The sequence below is a fragment of the Trichoderma gamsii genome (assembly GCF_001481775.2).
Source record: "Trichoderma gamsii strain T6085 chromosome Unknown Scaffold_53.2, whole genome shotgun sequence".
In the NCBI taxonomy this organism is placed as follows: Eukaryota; Fungi; Ascomycota; class Sordariomycetes; order Hypocreales; family Hypocreaceae; genus Trichoderma; species Trichoderma gamsii.
The window spans coordinates 149758-172611 of NW_020171390.1; the positions used below are offsets into that span (position 1 = coordinate 149758).

Consider the following 22854-nt stretch of genomic DNA (forward strand, 5'->3'; position numbering starts at 1 on the left):
GACGGTCAAAAATGTAGCAGGAGGAATAGTAATTGACTATTTTGTTTCACAATTATAGAGATAGAGATAGAGATAGAGAGCAAATAGATAGGATAAGAGGAAGTCAATTCGAGCTGGCGGTCGAAAGGGGGGACCAGAGAGGCCTTTTTAAGAAAAGCACCGCCTCATTATGAGCCTCTGACGTCGACCCCGAAAATCCAAGCTCCTCTGGGTACGTAGCATTCGGGAGGTGCAAGACAAGCTTAAAAGATGGAGCGGGAAGGGGATTGGCAGCCTTTCCGGGATTCTCGCTGGTTGGCCTGGGGTCTGGACACTGATGACGGCGATGACACCACTAATGTCTACATCTACGGATTTGTGCTAAGGAGGGGGGGAGAGCAAAGCTGGGGTTGCACAGTCCAGCTGAGGGTTTGGCCAGGTTCTGTGGACGGGATCTTGTTTGTTTGTTTGATTGATTAATTGCTGCGTTCTGTGGTGGAAGAAGGTGGTGCATAGCTCAGGTTGAGCCGGAACAAGGCGATGACGCAAAGGCTGGTCGATATCGAGATCATCTGGGTGGGGTCTTGGATTAAGGCCTTGTTTTACGCGTGTCGGATGCGGGAGCACGTGAATGACGTCGGATCCATCCTTTGTTTGGGAGCAGCGCATGAGAAGGGAGTGGATGCGATTGCGCAAGCGCCGATGGAGTCGCGATGGGTTCTGTGGATGTGCATGTTGCTATTCTGGGACTTGAGATTTGAGCAGTGCATACTTGCGTCGTGCTGGATGTCAGGGACACGGTGGACGAAACAGGGGATCAGTAGGTTCTGCGTCGTGAGCTTGTGCAGATTAGCGATGATGGTCGAGCAGATGGAAATGTAATTTACAGGTTAGGGGTTTAGAGACTTGACTACTACCGTATAGTCTGATAAGACACTGATTCAGCCCCAGATTCTGTCTTTGACGTGCAGTCTTATTGTGTCTGCCACTTTTAGTACACAACTGACTGACGACTGTTTGATGCTTCTTACTCGCCCAAAATGCTGCTTTACAATGCAGTTGAGACAAGGATAGAAAAGCTGTCAAGCTAAAACACACATAAAGCCAGCCGCATCAGCTCTTTTGACACCCAAAATGCGCTCATGTCGTCGTCTCGTGAGCACATGGCCAGACCCTCTGTATGCTTTTAAGGTGTTATCAGCTTACTAGGCCCCTACAACACCCAGCTGTAGCCACCGCTTTAGTGCAGCGGCCAGGCCTATGGGAGCGCGACGCGGCTCGCTGCAGCAAGTAGGAGCTCGCCGCTGCAGCACATGGCAGAGACACGAGCTGGTTTCTGTCTGTAAGTCGGGATGCCTTCAGGCGCTGACCTGCAAGGTGTGGCAGGCTGAGCTTGGATATACATACATATATATATATATATCAGCATATATGTATGAGCAGCCAGGCATCGACACACGCAGCCCATAGAGGGCTCTTTCAAGCTCCTCCATCTCATCCTTCGTCTGCTGCCTGCTGGCCCCAACGCGTGGCGCACCCCGGCTCCCCAACGCTGAGGCGAGGCGAGAGTCAACAAATCGTCTTCCTTGCATGGCTCGCTCAGAGCTTTTAACCATCATCGCCAAATGCCGTTCTCGCTGATGCTGTGGCCTGAACTCTTCTTCTCTTAGTTTTGAAAGCATGCGGCGGCATCCGGATCTTGCAACCTGGCTGCTCTTGCTGCTGGCGCCCCTCCACAGCTTCTGCTTGGTTGTCCACGGCGATCGCTGGCAGCCATATCAGCATCAGCCAGACAACGGAAATGGACAGCTCCCTTTGGGGAAGCATCGCCTAGGTGAGATCTTGGCAGAGCGTGCATATGCGGCGACAAGTTTATTTTTCAGTATTGCTGACCTAGAATACCCATCGCTGCAGCTCCATCCACGTCTGACCTCCAAGCTCCGTATGCGCCGCCATTTCCGCGCCGGCCAGGCAAACATCCAGCAGGCTTCATTGCGCTCGGAGACTCCTACTCCGCGGGCATCGGCACAGGCCTCTCCAACGGCACCGAAGATGACTGTCGCCACGGCTACAACGCCTACCCGATGCTGGTGCAGGGCGACTTGAACCGCGACCACGGCGACCATGCGCCAACCTTTCAGTTCCTCTCATGCACGGGTTCCACTGTCGACGACATGCTTGCCGGCGCCGAGCACAGCCAGATTGACGAATTCAACACCACCGATACTGCCGATTTCGCGCTTCTATCCGTTGGCGGCAACGACTTGGGCTTCTTCGACATCATGAACAGCTGCATCTTCCGCTTCTACAGCTTCTATTCTGGCACCTGCGAGGCCGCCCTCCAGCGAGCCGACGAGCAGATGGCCAGCACCCAGTTTGAAGACCGTCACCGCCTCGCCATCATGGAAATCCTCGACCGCGTGCGATGGGAGAAGAGGCCGTGGTTCACCATCACCGTGACCGGATACGCCCGCTTCTTCAACGCCGACACGGACGAGTGCGACGACTACTCCTTTGGCCTGTGGTGGCGAGGCCCGAAGCTAAAGCGCGAGCTTCGACAGCGCATGAACGACATGGTTGTTGCCGTCAACGCCAAGATCCGGAAATCTGTCGATGCTATCAACGCGGCCTTTGCGGAGCCGAGGGTCCTCTTTGTCGATTACGACGATGCCTTTGAGGGGCATCGCTTTTGTGAACCGAATGTTGTAGAGCCGGATTATGCGAGAAACGAAACTTGGTTTTTTCTAGTTGGTGGTTTGGACAACGCTCCACCGCAACTGGGGGAGCCTGGGCCTGGGCCTAAAGATACCCTGTTGCCTGCTGGTTCTCCGCTGATTGATGCTCAAAATTGCATTGGGCCTGCGCAGAAGTCTGGGGATTGGGGAGAAATGGCATTGTGCATGATGGCCATGGCTGCCGATAGGGACCCCATGTTGCGGATGGCGGATGGAGAGGTTGCAGCACAGAATTCCATGTGGTATGTGCCCACATATTACGGCAAGACGTTTCATCCGGTGCGTATCCTTCCATCTTTTTTTGGACCTAGACTCGAGCATAGCTGACTTTGATTCACAGCGTACTCTCGGTCACATGGCCATGCGAGATCGAATATACAAAGCATGGCGTGAACACTACCACGTCCCAATGCATTGAAAGCTTTCTTTTTGACAATCGCGTGTTGAAGATTTCATATTTTTAGATAATCGGACGGCCCATTTGTATTTTCTTCGCTGTCAACGTTTCTAGATTGTTATATACCCTACTGATTTGCCGTCTTAAATAGCACTGCCGGGGGGCATAATGCTGCGTTGGATGCACGCAGCCCTGTGGAGGAGTCTATGGGTCGCTCCCCACGGGGGGCTCCATAATGAAGCTGAGAGAGCTGGCAGCACTAAAGCTTGATAGTTCTTGCAGAGTAGCTGCTTACTGTATCATTCGTGTTGGAAATATAACGTTAAAGGAATATTTTGATTTAAGTGTATATAGTATAAATAAATAATTCATTATACTTTTATTTCTTGCCATACTATTGTTATGGAAACAATGGGCAATAGTTCCAGCATTGAAGCTCCTTGTGCCTGTCAGCCGCCTAGCGCCAGATGCTAGCTAGTACGTACCTGCATGCACTCCTGGATCGCCGGAATATTATTCTTACATCTCCCGCCTCGCCCAACACGTGAAATTGGGTGCCTTGGACATCAGCCTCGCGATCAGCTGCGGCGTCACTGTCAATTCCCAACGCCTTGCCATCATCAAATCTATCAATCCCAGTCGTTACGATCCATCCATCTCCCTATATCGCTGTGTGAGCGAAAGCTGCACACCCTGCCAAAAGTCCCGAGCTCGCAGCGACCCGTCAAAGTGCCGCTTACATCATGGCGCCGGAGGCAGAATCGCGCAAAGGTGGGCAGCCCTGGCTGTTGGAGATAGGCTTTTTGGCAGTTATTCTTAACCCATGTATCTGATACCTGTCGGCGCAGATCAAACCATCAAAGTGGCATCCAAGAAAGACTCCAAAAATGGAAACATCAAGCTCAAGAAGTCGGCGCCAAAGCACAACAAGCCGGGGAATTGGATGGACGGCAGCATAGTCGAGGGTAGGAGACGCATTCCTTCTCCCAAGCCAAGCCCAGGTCGGTATGCTGACGTAGCGCAAGAAGACAAGAAGAAAGGCAGCAATCCCCCAACTTCGGCTGCAGTGTCCCCCGGTCCAGTTGTCAACCAGCTAGAAGACTCGGCACGCGAGACCTTTGCCACCGGACGGCCCCTGGAAGACCCTCCTGAGCTGCAGCAATGCAAGCACTGCAAAAAGAGCATACTCAAGACAGCCGCCAAGGCACACGTTGCGGCGTGCCTCAAGGTGAAGAAGGAAAAGGCACAGCGGAAGAAGGAGGCCCGCGAGGCGCGAGAGCGAGCTAAAGAGGCAGCGCGGGAAGAAGAAGCCAAAAAGAACGATGATGACGACAAAGATGAAGATAGTGAAGAAGATGACAAGAAGGCCGGAAAAAAAGCTGCCAGCAAAAAGCCAGGCGATGACAAAGTCAGCAAGAAGCGCAAAGCAGATACTGAGGCGGAGAAGGCGCCCAAATCCAAGAAGAAGAAGGATGAGCCAAAAGCCAAACTTCCAAAACCAAAGGGTAGGTTTAACTGGGACAACTTTTAAGCTACACTGGCATTCTCGATTTGACTTTTGCTAACCCCTTTTCTCTTTTCTTGTTGCAGGACCTGTTGATGTGGAGCGACAATGTGGTGTTATTCTGCCCAACGGACAGCCTTGTGCCCGTTCATTGACTTGCAAAAGCCACTCCATGGGAGCAAAGCGTGCCGTCGCAGGTAGATCCCTACCTTATGACATGCTTCTGGCCGCCTACCAGAAGAAGAATCAAGCTAAGCAGCAGAGTATGCCTCTCAACCATGAATCTTGCCCGGCTGCGCGCAGAGACTAATCAAGCACTGGTATTACAGAAGCCGCATTGGATGCAAACGCACCTCTTGAGGATGAAGATGACGCCAACAACGGCCCGGTGGACTCTGACGAGGAAACCGGCGCCGTCATGAATGCTTTGGCTCACTGGAACCCCCAGCCCCTGATCCCACAGCCCGTCTTCAACCCCATCAGGCGTCAGTACCAGCTGGCAAGACTTCATGAGCAGCTTCAAATGGCCACTAATGGAGGCCGCACAAACATTTTCAAGGTTACAGGCTTTGGCGCACAGAGAATGCCGGGGAGCCAATCTGCCTTGGTGGAGAATGAAGACGCTCCTGGCGAAGACTTGGAAACCATCTCCATCCCGGGATCAGCGAGGCAAGCTAGTTTTGGCATGCCTGCGCCACCACAGAGGCAGGCCTCGGTGGCAAGCCGTGGATAATAAAGATGATGTCTTTATTCTTCTCTTTTCCATTTGCCATTTTTAAACAGCACATGAGCATTGTTAAGGAGTGAGGCGTCTTTTCTTTTTTCGATACTTCTTTTCTCTACGCTATTTGTTTTTTCTCCTTTTGGGTAATATACCATTTCAGGGACTGGTTTTCGGGCTAGGAGATAGGTTCTTTTCTTTATGACTGTAACGACAATCCCGAGGGTTTCTTTTCGGTTTCTTTTTCTCTCTCTTTGGCATTTCTCATCCAGACACAATTATCGGAACATAGCTCAAGCCTCTTATATGGCACGGTCTCTTGTTTTGCAGACCTTTTACTGTATACACCAACCTTTTGGCTAGATGATTACTTTCTTTTAACTCTCCCATTGGCCCGATGCACATGATGTATCAGAAGAGAAGGACTCGATATTTGCGGCATTATCGCATGGTGTTAGACTGAATACACTACATGATAAATAGGTTTTCATCTTGTTGAAACCATATGAAATATAGTGAATGTTATCCGGCAGCAATCAGTAGCTGTAATTGATAAAGATGGCCAGCATATCTGATGATTGTATTTAGGAAAAAAGTATTATAATCCTACTGTTCATGTAGGCAGTGATCCGCCAACTACATCCAAATCGGGCATCCTGGTCCTGACCTACTAATTATTGTTCCTTGCTTATGGCCACGAAAGCTGCGAGAAACAATATCGATGATCAATGTTGGTAGTACATAGATAGTAACCAGCAATGAGTCTTATCCTTGCAACAGTCTCTTCGATTTCCTTCGCTGATCAGGTGATGCTATGCCTGGTGTATACGCCGTGAATGAAGCTATGGAAACGCGAGCAAAAGGTCTTATAAACAGCAAATAAAGACATCCAAGACTTTGAATGCAGTGGTTCTAGGCCATAATGAGTGCGTTATCGAGCGCATGGCATTATAAATAGCTGCAGCTCCTGGACGGCGAAGTGCACTGACGCCTCTCGGCCTTTCTGTGGATAGACTTTACCGAGACATTTTCTTGGATGAGAGCTCTTAATATCCGATGGACGCCAGCTACGATACTACAAGCTCTATTGTTTATAGAAGCTCGCGTGGCTATAAAGAGAGCTAGTAAGCAATTTTCGCCATTTTCAGCAATTGCTTCTCAGAATGATGTAATTCAAGCCAAAAATTAGCTGTATCTCGGGCTTCTTTGTCAAGGTGTTTAGCATTGAAAAGCAACGCTTGACTTTTCAACGGTTCGCGATCCACGAGCAGAGAAGCCTGTCCCCTCCGACTTCAACTTGACCAACCCCGTCGGCAGAGCATCCTTTGAGCTCGAGTGTTTACCATGTTTGGTCGTGACGGCGACGGGTGTGCTGCAGACAAAGCAGGCAATGGGAGGCTCATCCTCCTCCTTGGCCTGCTGTTTCCCTGGAGGAAGGAGAAACTTCTTGACACAGCTTAAACACAGGACGTGGCCGCATTTCTCAGCCATGACGGGGCTCAGGGCATTGGAGAGGGTCTTGAGGCATGAGGGACAGGTTCTGTGAGTCTCTTTTGTGGAGTCGTCTGTTGTTTCGTTAAACTGTATTGTCAATAGTTTTTGTAGAGAGAGAGAATGAGGACTGTGTTCTGCGGAAGCCGGGCATGTGGGCGTTGTTTTGGCTTTCTTTGTGACTGGCGGGAGGTCGCTGTTTCGTACGTCTGGTGTGAGTGAGGGTGTCCAGAATGAAGGAAGCGTTGGCTTGGCGGCCTGTTTTTATCAAGTTAGCGTTGAGATGAAAATCATTATACTTGTCTACTGTACCTTTTCATCTTCAATGGCTCTTCTCGCCCTTGCCTTGTCGTCTTCTGCTATCCGGCCAAGCTCATCCGCATCAAGGGCAAATTTCCTCTTGGACCCGGCGCGAATAACGGCGCCTTCGTTTCCATCTTCAATCGCAGCTGTGGCCGTAGCAGTATCTGTTCTTGTAGCTATTGTTGTAGCATTGGAACTTTTCTTGCCGGCATTATTCGTCAACCCAGCCTGCGTCATCTCAAAGTCGCGAATCGCTCGCTCCCGCTCTTCCTCATCACCAATGGCCTGAATCCTGGCAGCTTCCTTCTCGGCATTTTGGCGTGCCTTTTCCCCCCGTTTGAGCTCCTTCTTCTGCGCCAGGAGGTTCGCCAGGGCGCATTCGCGACAGAAAATGTCCCCTCGCGGACATGAGACCGGTTCGCGGGCGTTTTCGAGGCAGAGGCTGCAGTAGCCAAAGGGCAGGAAGGAATCTCGATTGAGTTGGGCGGAGGTTGCGGTCCAGTTTGATTTGGCCTGATCTCTTTCGTACGAGGTGAAGACGGGGCGGGTGGTGTTTCTTTTGCCTGGAGACGGACGTGTTCATGGTCAGCTGCGGATGCATCCTGTGGAATTTGAAGGCATAAAAGCTCTAGTAGCTGTGGCATCCAAAGTGTAAGAGTGAATGGACTTACTATGTGACATTGTAGCTACTGGATAGACTCTTGATGCATATATTTAGAACAACAAGAGAAATGAAATCGAGAAACACCGTCAAAGGGGGATATTACAGACGTTGGAGCAAAAAGGCAATTGTAAGTATTAGAGAAATCAAGATGCTGCGAAAGTAGCGATACTACCCATCTGGGACTAGATTGGAGATTGTCTGGCGGCTTCACTAGCGCCAGCCCTCTGCTGCCAAGGCACCGTCCAGCTTCTGCTGCTGTCGCCCAGCCAATGCCCCAATCACGCTCCCTACGAAGTGCCTGTGCGTGAGGCATTGGGCGCTATTCCAGCGCTGGCAGCAGACCCCTGGACACGGCGCCTTTAGTGGACAAACAGGGCACTGGATAGGCCAGAAGCGCACGGCCGCTGCCGAAATAACTCCAGCCCAGGCCGGTAGCGGGGCAAAGCCTCAACCAAAGAAAAAAATTAGGGACGACCAGGAAAAAAAAAAAGCTCCATAAGGTGCTACACGCCAACAATGGCCCGTCATGGAAACTTGGATCCCGGGCTAAAGGTCGAAGCAGCAGCAGCAGCAGCATCACTTTCTAGCTGGAGATGTCGTCGTCCCCAACTCCCACGTCACGGCCGGGCTGGCCCTCGCGGCTTGCTTCGGTGGCGGTAATGGGCAGCGTTGGGGCTGCATCGCGGGCCTTTCTCTACTGCTTCAACAAGGTCGAGGTCACCGGCCTGGACAACCTGCTGGGCGTGCTAGACCGGCGCAGAAACGGCCAGCGCGATCGCGGCCTCTTGACTGTTTGCAACCACGTCTCCGTGTATGGCGTCTCAGTGTGAATTACAATTGCCCCTTTAACAATCCGCTGACTGCTTAGACTCGATGACCCGTTAATATGGGGGATTCTCCCGCTGCGCTACGCCGTCGACGTCGAGAACCTGCGATGGGGTCTTGGTGCCCACGACATCTGCTTCAAAAACCGCTTCTTTTCTACCTTCTTCAGCTATGGCCAGGTGCTGCCGACGCATCGACTGTGGCACTCGCCGCAAGGAGGCCTATACCAGCCCACGATAGCCCAAGCAATCAAGCTTCTCTCCAGCCCCTCGTCCGTCATCAAACCATCCGACATGACCTTCTCTACAAACGGCTCAGACTCCTTCGTCTCCCCCTCCATATACGCAGCCAACCGCCACGCCTGGGTCCACATCTTCCCCGAGGCCTGCTGTCACCAGAATCCCGAAAACACCCTGCGCTATTTCAAATGGGGCGTGTCCCGTCTAATTCTCGAAAGCGAACCGGCCCCCGAGTTCGTCCCCATGTTCATTCACGGCACGCAGGACATCATGCCCGAGGATAGAGGGTTCCCACGTTTCTTGCCGCGTATTGGCCAGCGAATACGGGTAATGATTGGAAAACCAGCCGATTCGGAAAGTCTGTTTGGCCACTATCGCACAGCCTGGAAGCGATTGGTTGAGAAAAGCGGCGATCCGGATCTCCTCAAACATGATCCCGAGGCGGTGCAGCTCAGGATCGATGTTGCAAAGGCGGTTCGTGATGAAATTCAGAAGCTCAGGCTGAGCATGGGCTTCGCTCTCGACGAGGACGAAACGGCTGCCCTCGCGGATACGTGGTCCAAGGAGCCAAACAAACGTAAATTCAAGAGCCCCGTAGATGGTAGTCTTGTCAATAGGCACTGAATCCAAGCGCTACAAATAAAGTGGTAAAAACTCAAAAGAAAAAAAACTCGTCGCTTCTGTCAGGGAGCTTAAGTTCAAAATATCTTACTTCTTATTATAAAGATGAAATATTTTGCCCCGCCTCGCTCTAATTTTTGCTGATGCTTCCGCTATTGGTATTATCATCCAGTGTAGCCTGAGTGTGCTATATCATTCCGTCTTCTGGGTACAGCACAAGCCATCATTTTTCAAATGTATAGATAAACATGCTGTATTCAACGCCAGCCAGAAAAGAGGCAACGAAACGATCCAAATCAGAACGGAATGGCCAAGTTCGGCCGTGTGTGATGCCTGCTGGTATCCAGCCGCGCAGGGCGCGCAGCCATCTATTGTTGCTAATAATTGTTGTCGAAGCCCTGGGACGGCACCGCCTGCTGGAAGCTCCGCGCCTGCGCCTGGAGAGCAGCTTGCTGCTGTTGCTGCTGCTGTTGAAGGACAATGTCGTTGAACCACGGGTGCTGCAGAGCATCGTGAGCGCTGATGCGAAGCTCCGGCCGAACCTGGAGCATGCGTTGAATCAAATCGATGCCGGTGGGATCAATGGCGTGAAGAATGCTCCGCAAATCTTGAGTAGCGTACATGTGGAACGTGGGCTTGTACTCTGGCAGCTGCGTGATTCCAGGCCACGTACGCTCCGTGGGAGTGCCCATGATGCGGAATATCCTGACAATCTGGTCCTCGTTTGTCGTACCGGGGAATAACGGTCTTCCCGTGTACATTTCAGCCATGATGCATCCAGCTGACCAGATGTCGATGCTCGTGTTATATGTCCTACTGCCGAGCAACACATCCGGCGCACGGTACCACAGGGTGACGACTTCGTTGGAGAAGGTGTTGACGGGGATGCCAAAGGCACGAGCAAGACCAAAATCACCCAGCTTCAAACACCCCTTGCTATTAATGAGCAAGTTTTGCGGCTTGAGATCTCGGTGCAGCACCCGATTCTGATGGCAAAAGTCGATTCCCTTGAGGAGCTGGTACATGAAAGATTTGATCGTAGTGGGCTTCAGCGCGCCGCGTTCGCCGTGGGTATCCATGTATCTCTTCAGATCGCCATCCATGTACTCGAAGACGAGCATCAATTTGTTCTCGGTGTGGATAACATCGTGAAGTCCAACGATATTCTCGTGTTTGAGCTCCTTCATGAGAGAGATTTCTCGGATAGCGGTTGATGGCGTTCCCTCTTCGGAGTCGAGATGGATCTCCTTCAACGCAACAAGCTCGCCAGTCTGGCGATTCCTGCCTTTGAACACCTAGCAGCATGAACGCATAAGAATGGAGATTAGCCAAGGTTCATTGCTTTCAATCGTAGGACGGCGCTCGGGAAGCGATTCGGTGGTGAAGGAAAGCGGAAGAGGACCAAGAACAACTCACAGTCGCATATGTGCCCTCTCCGAGCTTCTCCAGCTGCTGGAACGAACTTGGGTGTCTTTTGCCGTCCATATTGACGGGGGTGTTTCCTGCTGCTACCGAACAGCTTGTCTGCTTGTATGCAGATGAGTCAATACAACGGGCGAGCAGCCTTTGTGTTGGTCCCCCAAAGAGGCTGGCGAGCTGGCAGCACTAAAAGGGAATAGACAGAGACGGGACCAGGCTGCCCCGCTACAGTGGATCTGCGATATGCACTTAGATAACGGCGAGTCTATGTCGAGTGCGGTGCCTGCATTCATTCCAGCGAGCCTAAAGGAGGTATTCCTTATACGGGGTGCGAGCTGGCAGACCTCAGATGCATCATGCAGAGATACGGAGCTTTTATGGTGTCATCAGTACTTGTGCACGTCGTGTTACTGGCGGACTCGGGTTTACCGTATGAGACTTGGGGCAAGAGGTTTCTTGCAGCTGGCATCATTTACATGAGAGAGTAGAAGACTGGACCTTGTAGTGCACTACAGCTGCCTTACTAGAGGTCCCTGTAGCATCTAGCAGCAGTGACGCGACAGCAGTAGTGACAGCAGTGACAGGCGGCTTGAGAGCGATGGCAAGCGGTGCTCCCAACAAATGACAAGTACGGAGTACGACGCGGAAGGTAGCCGCATGTCGTTCCCCGCTCGCCGGCGTCGCGAATCTCCACCACAGCATTTTACCCGGGTACATGCTAAGTACTCGGTGAGACGGTACTCCATACCTCTGCTCGAAGCTGCACTGTCGCGTTAAAACACCGACGAAGAGCTCCCCAAAGGCTAAATCACACGTCAGCCGTCCTCAAAGTCGCTTGCTGCTGTGATAAGTATTCACGGTGCTGGGCGTCGAGATCTAAAGTCCCCCTCTCCAGGCCGCACCTCCTGCTGTCTCCGATATCCACGCAGCGAACAGGTCCATCGCCAGCGGCCAGCATCCAGCGTCCACCATGCGACCGGTTCCGGCGAGCGGCAGCGCATCAGCCCATCGTGGGCGACCAGACAGCTTGACGCCAAATGCGACGATTCCTGCCATGACGTACATGGTCGGCACGGAGGATTCGATCAGTGACCTGGGCGAGATGAGCTTCCACACGCAGCGATTCCCCTACAAGAGCGACTATGAAGCCAACCAGCGGGCCGGCAGGAGTGGCCACCGATCCAACATGTCGGCATCAACCTCCATATCATGGCCTTCACCGTCCCTGTCATCTCAGCCCGGCGGCGAGACTCCGCACGATCTCTCGCGGCCCATGACGCCGGTGAATCTGGGAACTACAGGCCCCGAGTCTGTCATCAGCTCGGCTTCTTCGCCACTGAGTTCGCCGGTCCACTCCATGTCCGCCAGCCGAATCAGCTCGTCTCTAAGTCTCATCAGTCCTCACCACGGCGACATCGGTCTCTATTCGCATACGATGGGGGATCTCGCGGGAAGCCATACGCCTCAGCTTATTATGCCCAGCTTGACGGTTCCGCGGAGGCGACCCTTTTCAACCACGGGGAAATCGCTGGGGAAGCTCAAGGTACTGGTGACGGGTCCAGATGGTATGTTTCCCCGCCTCGGCGGTCCACGCCGGAATATGTCTGCTAACTGGAATATCGCAAAGGTATTGGAAAGTCAACTCTAATCACAGCCATTGCACAGTCTAGCGAGCATATTGTTCATGTTGACCCTGTATCGAATCACAATAAAGGGGAGGTATCAGAAGTGTATGCGAGCACCCGCCCTTACCCGTGGTGGAAAGCAGAGCTGGATCAGTCTACTACATCGAGACGAAGAAGCTCGGCCATGGACGAGATGCTTGACCGTAACCTCTGCTTTGTAGACTGTCCGCCGCAGACGTCTCAAGCCACCCACCCAGCAGTCCGTTACGTTGAATCGCAACTTCTCCCCCTATTAAACCGGCCTATCAGTGATGGTGACCTCTGGAACCTCTTGAGCAGCGGGACTGAGCCTATTGTAGATGCAGTTTTGTACATGTTGCCTCACACAGGTATTGCTCCTTTTCTATTCGTCATGATTGCTCGAGACCACCTGAATCTGACCACGCTACAGGACCTGAGCCCTCAGACGTAGAAACAATCAGGCTGCTGCAGAACACAACCAACGTCATCCCACTGCTAGCCCGTGCCGATGAAATCAACAATGACCAGGCCATGGCCTGCAAGCAATATATCGATGACGATCTGCGTGAAAAGGACGTGGAGTACTTCTCGTTCCGTGCTCCTGGAGTGTCTTCCGAAACCTCTGACATTTATGCCGTCTCAAGTATATCTGATTCTGACGACGACGTAATGGACGCCAGTGTACTCATGAACTCGGAATATGTGCGCCCACTCGTGTCTACCGATCTCAGTAGGCTTGTGGAGCAGCTCATGTCGCACGATGGAAGCGCAAGACTACGGCATGCCGCCTCCCTCAAATGCGTCCGATGGCGGAGGCAGACGGCAATCACCTCCTCGGCGCAGACAGCCCTCATCTGTCGGCAGCCCATGAGCCTATACTCGTACTCCCCTTCTCTATGGGGACGTTCATACTCGCCGGAACAGTACGACCGGCCGCTGGAGATGGCGAGCTGGGCAGAGAGCTTGCGGCAGAGCCTTGAAGCAGAGCGCCTTGGAGAGCTGCCGGTGCCGATGCTCGGGCCTGGCATGACGATGAACAACATGCCGCTGGCAAGGGTCAACCAGAAACTGAGGCGCCAGAGAAGCAAAAAGTCAAAGCGCGATGAAGTAGTGCCCCATCACCAGGATCCACTCGGGCTTCTGGGGCTAGCCGGCCAGATCAAGTGTAACAGCAGGCTAACGCTTGAGCTTGTCAGCAGCATTGGTGTTGTCGGGTTTGTCACATCATGGCTTGCTCGCCCGGATGGTTTGGCGTCGAAATGTTGAAATGAATGACTTGTATGATGATACGGTCGGCGAGAGCAACCAAAAATTCTTCTCATTTTTCTTCCCTTTCTTTGTCATTTGTCTTGTTTTTGGTTTAACCCATTTTACGTCCAGACCCATTCGAGTGTCGCGGTTTCTTTTGGAGACTTGTGTACTATGAAGGTTGTAAAAACCAGGCCTCGGTGATTGTATAAGCGTGTTATGAGGCGGACGGCTCCTATATATATAATAATCTACTCTTTTTAACAGACAAGCTCTATTTGTGCACTCTTCTAGTTTTCATGCACCTTGGTGATAGCATATTCCAATATGATTGATAGTAGCAATCACGGCCTTGCTTAAATAATGGCACGTCTACAGCTAGAAGACAATATCTATGACTATCAGCCTATAAATTAACAGATATCAGAAACAATATCTTAAAGGAGACAATACGGGATCGAGTTGTGGCATCAAAAGATGACGGTTATTAGTAAGCACCCATCAACGTACCCTGTAGCTATTGCGAGAGCTCCAAAAATTCAGTCAAATATATATAAATTTCCAAAAAGATTTACCAGCCGAAATGCCTGCTTGACTCACCATTCTTCATTTCATTTCACTGTTCAAACATCGATCCTTTCATACAGACAGCTGCCATGCGTGAGATTGTGACGCTGCAGCTGGGTAGTCTCAGCAACTACGTCGCCACCCACTTCTGGAACACACAAGAGTCGTATTTCACCTACACAGAAGATGAGAAGTCGTATGTCGACCACAACGTCCACTGGAGAGCGGGACTAGGCGAGGATGGCTCGGATACATTTCTGCCGCGGACGGTGGTGTATGATTTGAAGGGCGGCTTTGGGTCGCTGCGCAAGATGAATCCCATGTACGATGCGCCGAGCGAGGATGCAGCCGTGGCGTCTCTGTGGTGAGTTTTCCTTTATATAAAAACCCTCATTATATGTATCATATACTGAAACGACTACTGTAGGCACGGAAAACCAGCAGTCCACAAGGAAACCGCCGTCTCAGCCATCGACTACCAAAGGGCCCTCGACGCCGGCATCCAGCCAGCCTCCAAGCTCGCCGCCTCAGACGTGCGCTACTGGTCCGACTTCTCGCGCGTCTACTACCATCCCAAGTCGCTCGTGCAGCTCTACGACTTTGAGCTGCACTCGAGCATCATGCCCTTTGAGCGGCACTCCATGGGCACGGAGCTGTTTGCCTCGCTGGAGAAGGAGGATGAGATTGTCGACCGCGATTGGAGGCCGTTTGTGGAGGAGTGCGACCAGATGCAGGGCGTGCAGGTGTATACCACGCTGGACGATGCCTGGGGAGGCTTTGCGGGCTCGTATTTGGAAGCGTTGCGGGATGAGCATCCGAAGACGTGTATTTGGGTCTGGGGGCTGCAGAGCCCCGTGTCGACGGTTGCGAGGGAGAAGAGACGCCTGAGGCTGGCGAATACGGCGTTGAGTTTGAATGAGGTTTGTGCGCAGGCGAGTATGGTGGTGCCGCTTGCTGTGCCTGAGGGACGTCTTCCGAATGGCGTTGGGGTGGATTACAGTTCGGCGTGGAATGTCTCTGCGCTTCTATCTACGGCTGCGGAAAGCGCTTCACTGCCATCGAGGCGACGGCTGGATGGGAGAACCCAGCCGGTGAGTTTGGCTGATATGGCGGAGTGTCTGAATGTATCTGGGCGGCAGACGCTCGCGAATATGCGCATGTCTGTGGGACCTGCGGCCTTGGAGTCGGATGAGCTTCCGGATATGGATCTGTCACAGATTGGAAGTTTGAAAGATGGTCCTAAGACAGGGAGCAGCAGCAGTCGAGCCTTTGGAAGACTATCAGGCGTGCGAAGACCTGATGACTCAAGCAATGAGAATGACGAGTCTGCGGCAAACGAGCGGCCCATTATTGGGAACACCGTCGTACGAAAGTGAGTTTTGCTACCGCACCATGAGTGAAACTTGAGAAAAATGGTTAACCGTGAATGAATCATACAGCTACGAAACATCCCTCCTCTACCCCCTCCTTGACAGCTTCCCGTCAATATACAACTACAATGTTGAAGACGCAAACAACATTGCCGTTCACACGTCTCTTGCGTCAGATGGCTCGATTGTGTACAAGATGAAGGATCTACGATCACGGGTCGCCTTGAGCATCCCGCTGGAAGACAGGGAGAATCTAGCGAATGGCTTGGCTGAGCTGGGAGCCGCGTATGAGGATGACTGGTCTAGCGGTAGCGATTTGGATGATGACGATCTATGATGACAATTTATGGTGAGAATCCGTGAGGATAAACGGCCTGGCTTGCAATGTCGCAGTCATTGGCGTTACCTTTGAAAAAGGGGGGACTGAGTACTCTAAAAGCTCAATAAGGGACACTCCCTTGCTGACTAAAAAGAGCAGGCTTAGAATCACTTGATGTCTCGCACAGTTTACAAATTCACGGCCAGTTTCCAATGTCTTAGAGTAATTGCATTCATGGCAACCAAATCTACCTATCTAAATTTAGTCTCCCTGCTACGGGCTTAAATGCAAATCTGAACAAAAAAAAAAAAGAATAAGGGTAGTTTCACCCCCAGAAGACCCTTGAGTCAGTGTAAATACGGCCGAAGGTTATCTGCTACGGAATCGTAGAATATGCGGTATAAGGTGGTGATGCCGCAGCTGCCCGCTATCATCGCCCTGTTATATCAGATTAGGCGCCGTTTTATTATGTACTTCGTATGCCCGCCTTAAAGAAGGACGAGTACGAAATAAGACAAGGACGATGCAAAAAGGGAAAAGAGTAAAAAGTCAAAGAAGTAGAACGAAGTAGAAGGAAAGCAAAAACAATGGGGGTTGGAAAGCTATCAGGTCGGTCGTGTACGCTGAGTTTTCCAGATAATACTAGCAGGAGTTACGACGGAGAGAAAAGAAAAGATTCATAGAAAAGATTCATCCACTTCCTTAACGTCAGCTTGAGTTTTCAGGAAAGCATTTGTCCAAACGGAAATGGAGGTTTGAACCGCGAGCACTGTATGCGCTTCTCGTTAACCAGCAGCTACAACTGAAGCTTGCTGTCTCTTCGCCGGCGGGGTGTTATCCTATCAACCAATTAGTACGCTCTCTCCCTACTTAGGAGACCGAATGGAGGGTATCGCATCCCACAAAGCGCAGGGGAAAGTCGATGCGATCGTATTACCTCTGTCGGGCCTCGCTTCTTGTTCGCCAGGCCTTTAGCGCTCTTCTTTTGAGGCTTCGTTTCTCCGGCTTCAAAGACGTCGTCTGGGAGATTGAAACTTTGCCAACTATCAACCAATATTCTTCGACCAAAAAAAAGCGGAGGTAACATGGCTTACTTTCGAACGTGCTGTACACCCAGAGATACTAATGGCCGCAGTTCATCTTCGTACTTCTTCCAACTGGTACATAGGACCTTGAACTCATCGACTTGATATGATAGATCCAGGGATTTGGCGCCTGCACAATCAGCATCACGAGACATGCAATCTCCAGGTATGACAAGAAACAAGAACAAAGTGTAGAGGCATGGGGGATAAAAGGGCCATACCCTCTTCTAGCTCAATACCAATGTAATGAGTGGTGGTGTAGACCTCGACTGGGGAGGTGGACGCAGAAGAATCTTGGTTCTCCTCGAGCTTAGGGTTCTTTTCTTCGCTCTTTTGGTCTTTGCCCTCATCTTTGATAACAAATTCAAGGCTTCCTTCCTGCACTTGCTCGATCTCGTGATCATTCTTACAAAGGTGTCGCCGGTCGTATCCTTTGTTGAACGGATGCGCGAGCGCAATGGACGAATGCTGTTCCAGCTTTTGCACGAGCATTCGGACCTTGGACTCTACATAGCCCGACCACACCTTGTGCGCTTCTTTGTTCTTGCTCGCAGAGACGACTGAGATGTAGTATCTGTAGCCTTGCGTGAAAAACGTATGCTTGACAAACAAGTCGCTCCACGGTCTCTTGCCAACCATGATTTCCTCGGAAATTTCTAGCCCGCGTCGCAGCTCGCGCTGAATGATGGTCATCGAGGATCGGGTAATGTTGAATGTCGCACACATGGAAGGATACGCTGGGGTAATGACAGGCATGAGGTGGAATGAATCGCCTTTGTAAACCTAGCAGTCAATCGCGTCAGTACGTCCCATGGACGGGCTAGGAGCAGCCTTTCCAATGCACACCTTCGGGTTCCAGACGCGAACTGGGAGAGGGCCGCTGCCTATGGGCTTAAGCAGTACAGGCTGCGGCCATCGCCATTGACCAATCACCAAAAAGAACTTGTTGACAATGACTGATGTCTCGGCCTTGGGATACAGCTGACAAACACGAGCCACCAACATTGCCCAGGCGACGCCGCCCGGAAAACCCATAATGTTCGCGTAGACGGCTCGACGCTGCGCCCATAGTTTGATGGCTCGAAGAGCAAGCTTGAATGTGGCCTCCTCAGGAACAAGAGCAAGAATCTCATCTGTAACTCTTGTGCCGTTCAAAGATCGCAATTCAGCTTCATCTAAACCGCGCAATAAGCTGGAATCTTTGAGGTCGGCAAAATCCGGGGAGATTTGCTTTTGGATGATTCTGGAAAAGATTAGATCTATGCTGATATCGGAATACTCAAATTTAATAATAGGCACAAAGGCATCCGTGACAACAGTCAGGTCTGTTATGGCGCCTGCAGGCGCCATCGAGACCAACAGGTCCGGGAAGTACTTGAAATAATCCTCGCGAGTAACATATTTGGGCGCGACGATGAGCGTGTCAATATCCGAGCCAGGGCCGAAGACCCCCAGGCGGAAACTGCCGTACGTGAACACCTTGCCCCTGGCGTTTTTGATGAGGATTTCGTTCTTAGGCTCTTTCTCCGCCGCTACTTTTCTCACAAATTCGTTGCAAATCAACTGCAGTGAGTCGAGAACCTGCCATCTGTATGGCTCAACCAGTCAGCCAAAGGGGGGAAAGGACAAGCAGAGCTGTTGCGACGATCCGAGCTTGAACGTGCCTTTTGTCGGTTTCTGACGGGCTTTCGAATGTCTTTTGGCGCCGAAGCTCGTCTTTGAGCGCATCGCTTGCGCGCTTTTCGGCCTCGGTCGGGAGGTTGACGGAGATTGGCGGCGTGACGCCGTAGACCTGCTCGCTAGCCATGGTGTGTCGCGGTTGAGGCTGGGCAGCCCTATCGCATCGTCGACGGTCGGGGTTTCGGATTCAGCAAGAGACGACGGACTCTTGCAAAGTCTATTCGAGGGCGAAAAGCAAATGAGGAGGGTTTTCTTCCACAGCGATGTTGTATGCAGAATACAGATATGCGGCAGGTGAACAAACTGCCGACGTCGCCCGTTTGATAACACGCCCAAAATTTAAAGAATGAACCAACTTAGCTCACTCTGTAGCGTTCAGCGAATCGATGCTAGCCTGGCGCTGCACCAAGGATCAGAGTTTCGCAGCAACCGTGGGCGCAGCCGCAAAATCGATTTTCCGCGCATCGGAGGCCTGCTCGGCGCTAGAGCAGCAAGGATGATATGCATGTCAGGCCTTTGCACAGCTAAGCAACTAAGGCAAGGTCAAGGTCCAGGTCTCACCAACCTGGTCAGTGCCCTGGGCATGTGCGCTGTTGCCATGCGCTGCTGTTTCGTCAACGGGACGAGGCATTAGCATTAGGCAGGGCTGAGCGCGAATCTGTAGGAACAAACAGTGGCAAGGGTCCGGTAATTCTACAGTGTCTCGTGCCCAGTGCCCAGTTACGTAGACCTCTTACACGGAGCACCAAGGTTCCCAGCAATAGTGGTACCTGTGACGCCTCATAGTTACAAGCTGCGTTGCCCCTCCATCAAAGGCTGCCCTTGTGGCCTGCAATAGATGCTACATGTACCGCTACATGTACCGCTACATATACTGCTCCAAGGGATGCCTACAATCTTCAAAGGGATATCAAGGGATAAAGGGATCAAAGACATATCCATCTCAGCGCCTCCTGCGCAGCTGTCCCTACCTCCATGCCCCAAGGCGGCGGCGTCGATAAATTCAAGACTTGCCGCCGTTATCAAATTCCAGCCCGACTTGGCTTGTTTGGCTTTGGCTCTCCGAGGCTCCGTATGGGGAACTGGCACTGCAGCTGGTAGCTGGGCGACCGCAGAGACTTTTGCCGCAACGTCTTCACAAGTACTACCGATAGCGCGCAGGCTTGTATGGCGGGAAAATTTTAACAGAGATACCAGCCTTTGCAAGTACCCAGGTACCTTCACCACTTTAAAGTTCCACCCGTTCTTAAGTGGTGGGTCGTCAGACGCGAACGCGATTCTGTCGTCAAGGCCGCCTGAAAAATACCTGGACGGGCACTTCTGGATTGATTCATTGTCTGTTTGCCAAAGCCAGAAAAAAAGCATTTTTAAATGCCAGCCTGGGGCGCACAAACTTGATCGCCAGGCTTTGTGGCCTCGCATGCGCCACCTCGGGACCGTCGACTTTTGCCTTCTTTCAACAGTCTTTTAGCTTTTCCGCAGACTGGGTAAAAGAGAGAAAAAAAATATAATTCCTATCCGCTTAGAGAGAATCTCCGCAGCTTCAAAGTTTCGCAACTTTTCGCTCGCCGCCATCGCCATCGTCATCGTTTTTATAAAAACCTCTCCACCCACTATAACGCAACGGGCGACCGAACCTCGACAATCATCATCTTTTTACATATACATACTACAGAGAATACAAGTCATTTATTATGCCGGCGTCGGCCAAGAGAAGCCAGCGCGGCCGGCGCGATGTGCGCAGCAAGGACAAGGAAATCGCCGCAGCCGACGTCGAAAGCTCGTCCCCCAGCCGTCCCGCAAAGCGTCGCAAGAGGGCCCGGTCGCCAGACCAATCCGACATCAGCAACACCAACAACGCCAGCAGCAGCACCACCCACGGCGCATCCGCATCGCAAGCTCCCGAGCCCGAGCCGCCGTCCAGAGCCGAAGACGACCAGCTGGTGGCGCAGGTGACGCAGCAGCTCAAGACACAGCCGGTCCAGGCCAGCAAAGACCACTCCAACGCCATCCACGAGGCCAACGGCGACGGCGTCAAGGCGTATGCCAAGGTGGCCGCACAGGACTGGACATACTACATCACCAAGCTCAGCGTCCACATCGGACGCGCACCGGAGGCGGCGCATGGCGGGGCAGGCGGTGCTGATGCTGCCCATGAAGCGGTGCACATCGACCTCGGCCCCAGCAAGATGGTGTCGCGCGAGCACGCATCCATCTCGTTCAACTCCAAGGACGAGAAGTGGATGCTCTACGTCAAGGGTCGCAACGGGGCAAAGGTCGATGGCCAGCCCGTCAAGGCCCAGACATCACATGCGCTGACCAGTGGTGAAGTGATTGAGATCGGCAACGTCGAGATGATGTTTGTGCTTCCGTCAGAGCTGAGTGCACTCCACATCCACCCGATCTTCCTCCAGCGGTGCGGACGGGCTCTCGGGACTCCAAAGGCTGCCAACGCGCAGGTTCGCCGCTATGGCTTGGACACTCCCGCCAAGATAGAACAGAAGCGACCGGGCACGCCAACCTCGTCTCACGACCGCAACGTTGCAGCGATTACAAAATCCCCGGTCGCAGCGAGCACTCCGGGAGGAATACTGGGAGCCAGCGGCGTAGACCTTAGTCTTGACGATAATCAGCACATGAAACCCCAGTATAGCTATGCGCAGATGATCACGCAGGCCATCCTCAATGCGCCGGACGGCAAGCTCAATCTCAACGGCATCTATAATTTCATCATGAGTAGTTATTCCTATTATCGCCACCAACACGCGGCTGGTTGGCAGGTGAGTAGCCATGCAGTCGCATCGACATGTTGTGTTGTTGGTTAGTAGTTCCTCAATGCTGATCTGATCTGTGCAAATGTAGAATTCTATCCGGCACAATCTGTCGCTGAACAAATCCTTCGACAAGGTCGCCCGAACCACCGACGAGCCCGGCAAGGGCATGAAATGGCATATTGTGCCCGAGGCGCGCGACGAAATGGTTAGAAATGCATACAAGATTGGCCGCGGCGGGCATAGAGGGTCGTCGGTGCCGTCATCGCCGAGCCAGCTGAATTATATTACACACGGCCCTAAGGACATGCTAGCCAGGGATCTTCCGTCCGCGCAGAAGCGGCGAGGATCGCCGCTGAAATCGCCGCCTCCCCAATCATCGCGCCGCGCCTTACAGTCAACGCCGGATCGCGCATACGATCGCCACACCGGCCTCAGCTCCGCTCTGACGGCCGACGGCAGCCCGCTGCCCCGGGCACGAAAGTCAACGACAACCGACTCGCCGCTGCCCGGGTTCCACCCGCAGTCGCCGACGTTGACCTCGTCGTATCTGCAGGACGACAACCCGTCATTCGTCACCCCTGCGCCGCCCCGAGTACACCCCAAGCTTGCGCCTCCGAGCACTGCGCAGCGGCCGAGCCAGCACATGCCGACAAGCTCGCCGGCGCCGTTCTGGAAATACGCCGACATTGGCAGCACGCCGCTGAAGCCAATGGCGCCGTACGAAGTCAGTCCTTCACGAGCATCTCGAGAGGCTCCCACACGGAGCAGCAGCCCCCCCACGGTTGGCGGCAAGTCACCGCCCAGCAGTCCATCTCGGCCACAGAAATTGGGCCAAAATGAGGCTGCAGATGCTGGCGATGAGCCTGAAGATGAGCAAGGTTTTGACCTGATGAGGTATGTTAAGATCGGCTTTGGCTTACCATCTTTTTTCTCTTCTCTTCCATTTTCTTCACTTATTTTCTCTGATGTTATCTGACTATTTTTTCTGCACAGGGGATTTCAAAGTATAGGCGCATATCACGCCCCAGTAGGGAGAGGCGTTTCAATTGGCGCTGCCCTAAAAGGCGGGTCGTGAAACTGGTGTTTTTTGCTTTTCACTGAGGGGATAAGGGAAAAATAGGAAACAGTCTTTGTTTTCTGGTATGCTTTGGTGTTTTTGTGTTTTTGTGTGTGTGTGTGTGTGTGTGTGTGTGTGTGTGTGTGTTTTCTTCTAAAAACTTTTGTTCTTATATCTTCGTCTGTACTTTTATATGGAATGGTTAAAGGG

At 52.3% G+C, this 22854-nt stretch overlaps 8 protein-coding genes across 8 annotated transcripts; 5 read left to right on the forward strand and 3 right to left on the reverse strand.

The window, feature by feature from the left end:
• Positions 1-1659: 1659 nt before the first annotated feature.
• Positions 1660-5348, forward strand: TGAM01_v209942 (hypothetical protein; the record flags this gene model as incomplete). The annotated part of the gene is made up of 8 exons (XM_024550675.1): positions 1660-1813; positions 1894-2993; positions 3055-3103; positions 3534-3588; positions 3815-3882; positions 3960-4616; positions 4702-4878; positions 4945-5348. 8 exons carry the CDS (start codon positions 1660-1662, stop codon positions 5346-5348), a joined length of 2664 nt encoding a protein of 887 aa, XP_024404586.1.
• Positions 5349-6554: 1206 nt separating this feature from the next.
• Positions 6555-7811, reverse strand: TGAM01_v209943 (hypothetical protein; the record flags this gene model as incomplete). The annotated part of the gene is made up of 3 exons (XM_018808421.1): positions 6555-7085; positions 7140-7693; positions 7802-7811. The coding sequence occupies 3 exons, from the start codon at positions 7809-7811 to the stop codon at positions 6555-6557; spliced, it is 1095 nt and encodes a 364-aa protein (XP_018658339.1).
• Positions 7812-8387: 576 nt separating this feature from the next.
• TGAM01_v209944 (hypothetical protein) lies at positions 8388-9482 on the forward strand (the record flags this gene model as incomplete). The annotated part of the gene is made up of 2 exons (XM_018808420.1): positions 8388-8605; positions 8663-9482. 2 exons carry the CDS (start codon positions 8388-8390, stop codon positions 9480-9482), a joined length of 1038 nt encoding a protein of 345 aa, XP_018658338.1.
• A 374-nt stretch (positions 9483-9856) lies between these two features.
• TGAM01_v209945 (negative regulator of the PHO system) lies at positions 9857-10964 on the reverse strand (the record flags this gene model as incomplete). Its single annotated transcript, XM_018808419.1, has 2 exons — positions 9857-10774; positions 10896-10964. The coding sequence occupies 2 exons, from the start codon at positions 10962-10964 to the stop codon at positions 9857-9859; spliced, it is 987 nt and encodes a 328-aa protein (XP_018658337.1).
• A 904-nt stretch (positions 10965-11868) lies between these two features.
• On the forward strand, positions 11869-13810 carry TGAM01_v209946 (hypothetical protein; the record flags this gene model as incomplete). The annotated part of the gene is made up of 3 exons (XM_018808418.1): positions 11869-12463; positions 12526-12912; positions 12975-13810. 3 exons carry the CDS (start codon positions 11869-11871, stop codon positions 13808-13810), a joined length of 1818 nt encoding a protein of 605 aa, XP_018658336.1.
• A 638-nt stretch (positions 13811-14448) lies between these two features.
• On the forward strand, positions 14449-16066 carry TGAM01_v209947 (protein DML1; the record flags this gene model as incomplete). The annotated part of the gene is made up of 3 exons (XM_018808417.1): positions 14449-14723; positions 14787-15731; positions 15799-16066. The coding sequence occupies 3 exons, from the start codon at positions 14449-14451 to the stop codon at positions 16064-16066; spliced, it is 1488 nt and encodes a 495-aa protein (XP_018658335.1).
• A 767-nt stretch (positions 16067-16833) lies between these two features.
• TGAM01_v209948 (Poly(A) polymerase pla1) lies at positions 16834-18940 on the reverse strand (the record flags this gene model as incomplete). The annotated part of the gene is made up of 6 exons (XM_018808416.2): positions 16834-16887; positions 16986-17091; positions 17143-17263; positions 17355-17916; positions 17980-18721; positions 18816-18940. 6 exons carry the CDS (start codon positions 18938-18940, stop codon positions 16834-16836), a joined length of 1710 nt encoding a protein of 569 aa, XP_018658334.1.
• A 1567-nt stretch (positions 18941-20507) lies between these two features.
• Positions 20508-22662, forward strand: TGAM01_v209949 (hypothetical protein; the record flags this gene model as incomplete). The annotated part of the gene is made up of 3 exons (XM_024550676.1): positions 20508-21593; positions 21676-22481; positions 22581-22662. The coding sequence occupies 3 exons, from the start codon at positions 20508-20510 to the stop codon at positions 22660-22662; spliced, it is 1974 nt and encodes a 657-aa protein (XP_024404587.1).
• Between the last annotated feature and the right edge of the window lie 192 nt (positions 22663-22854).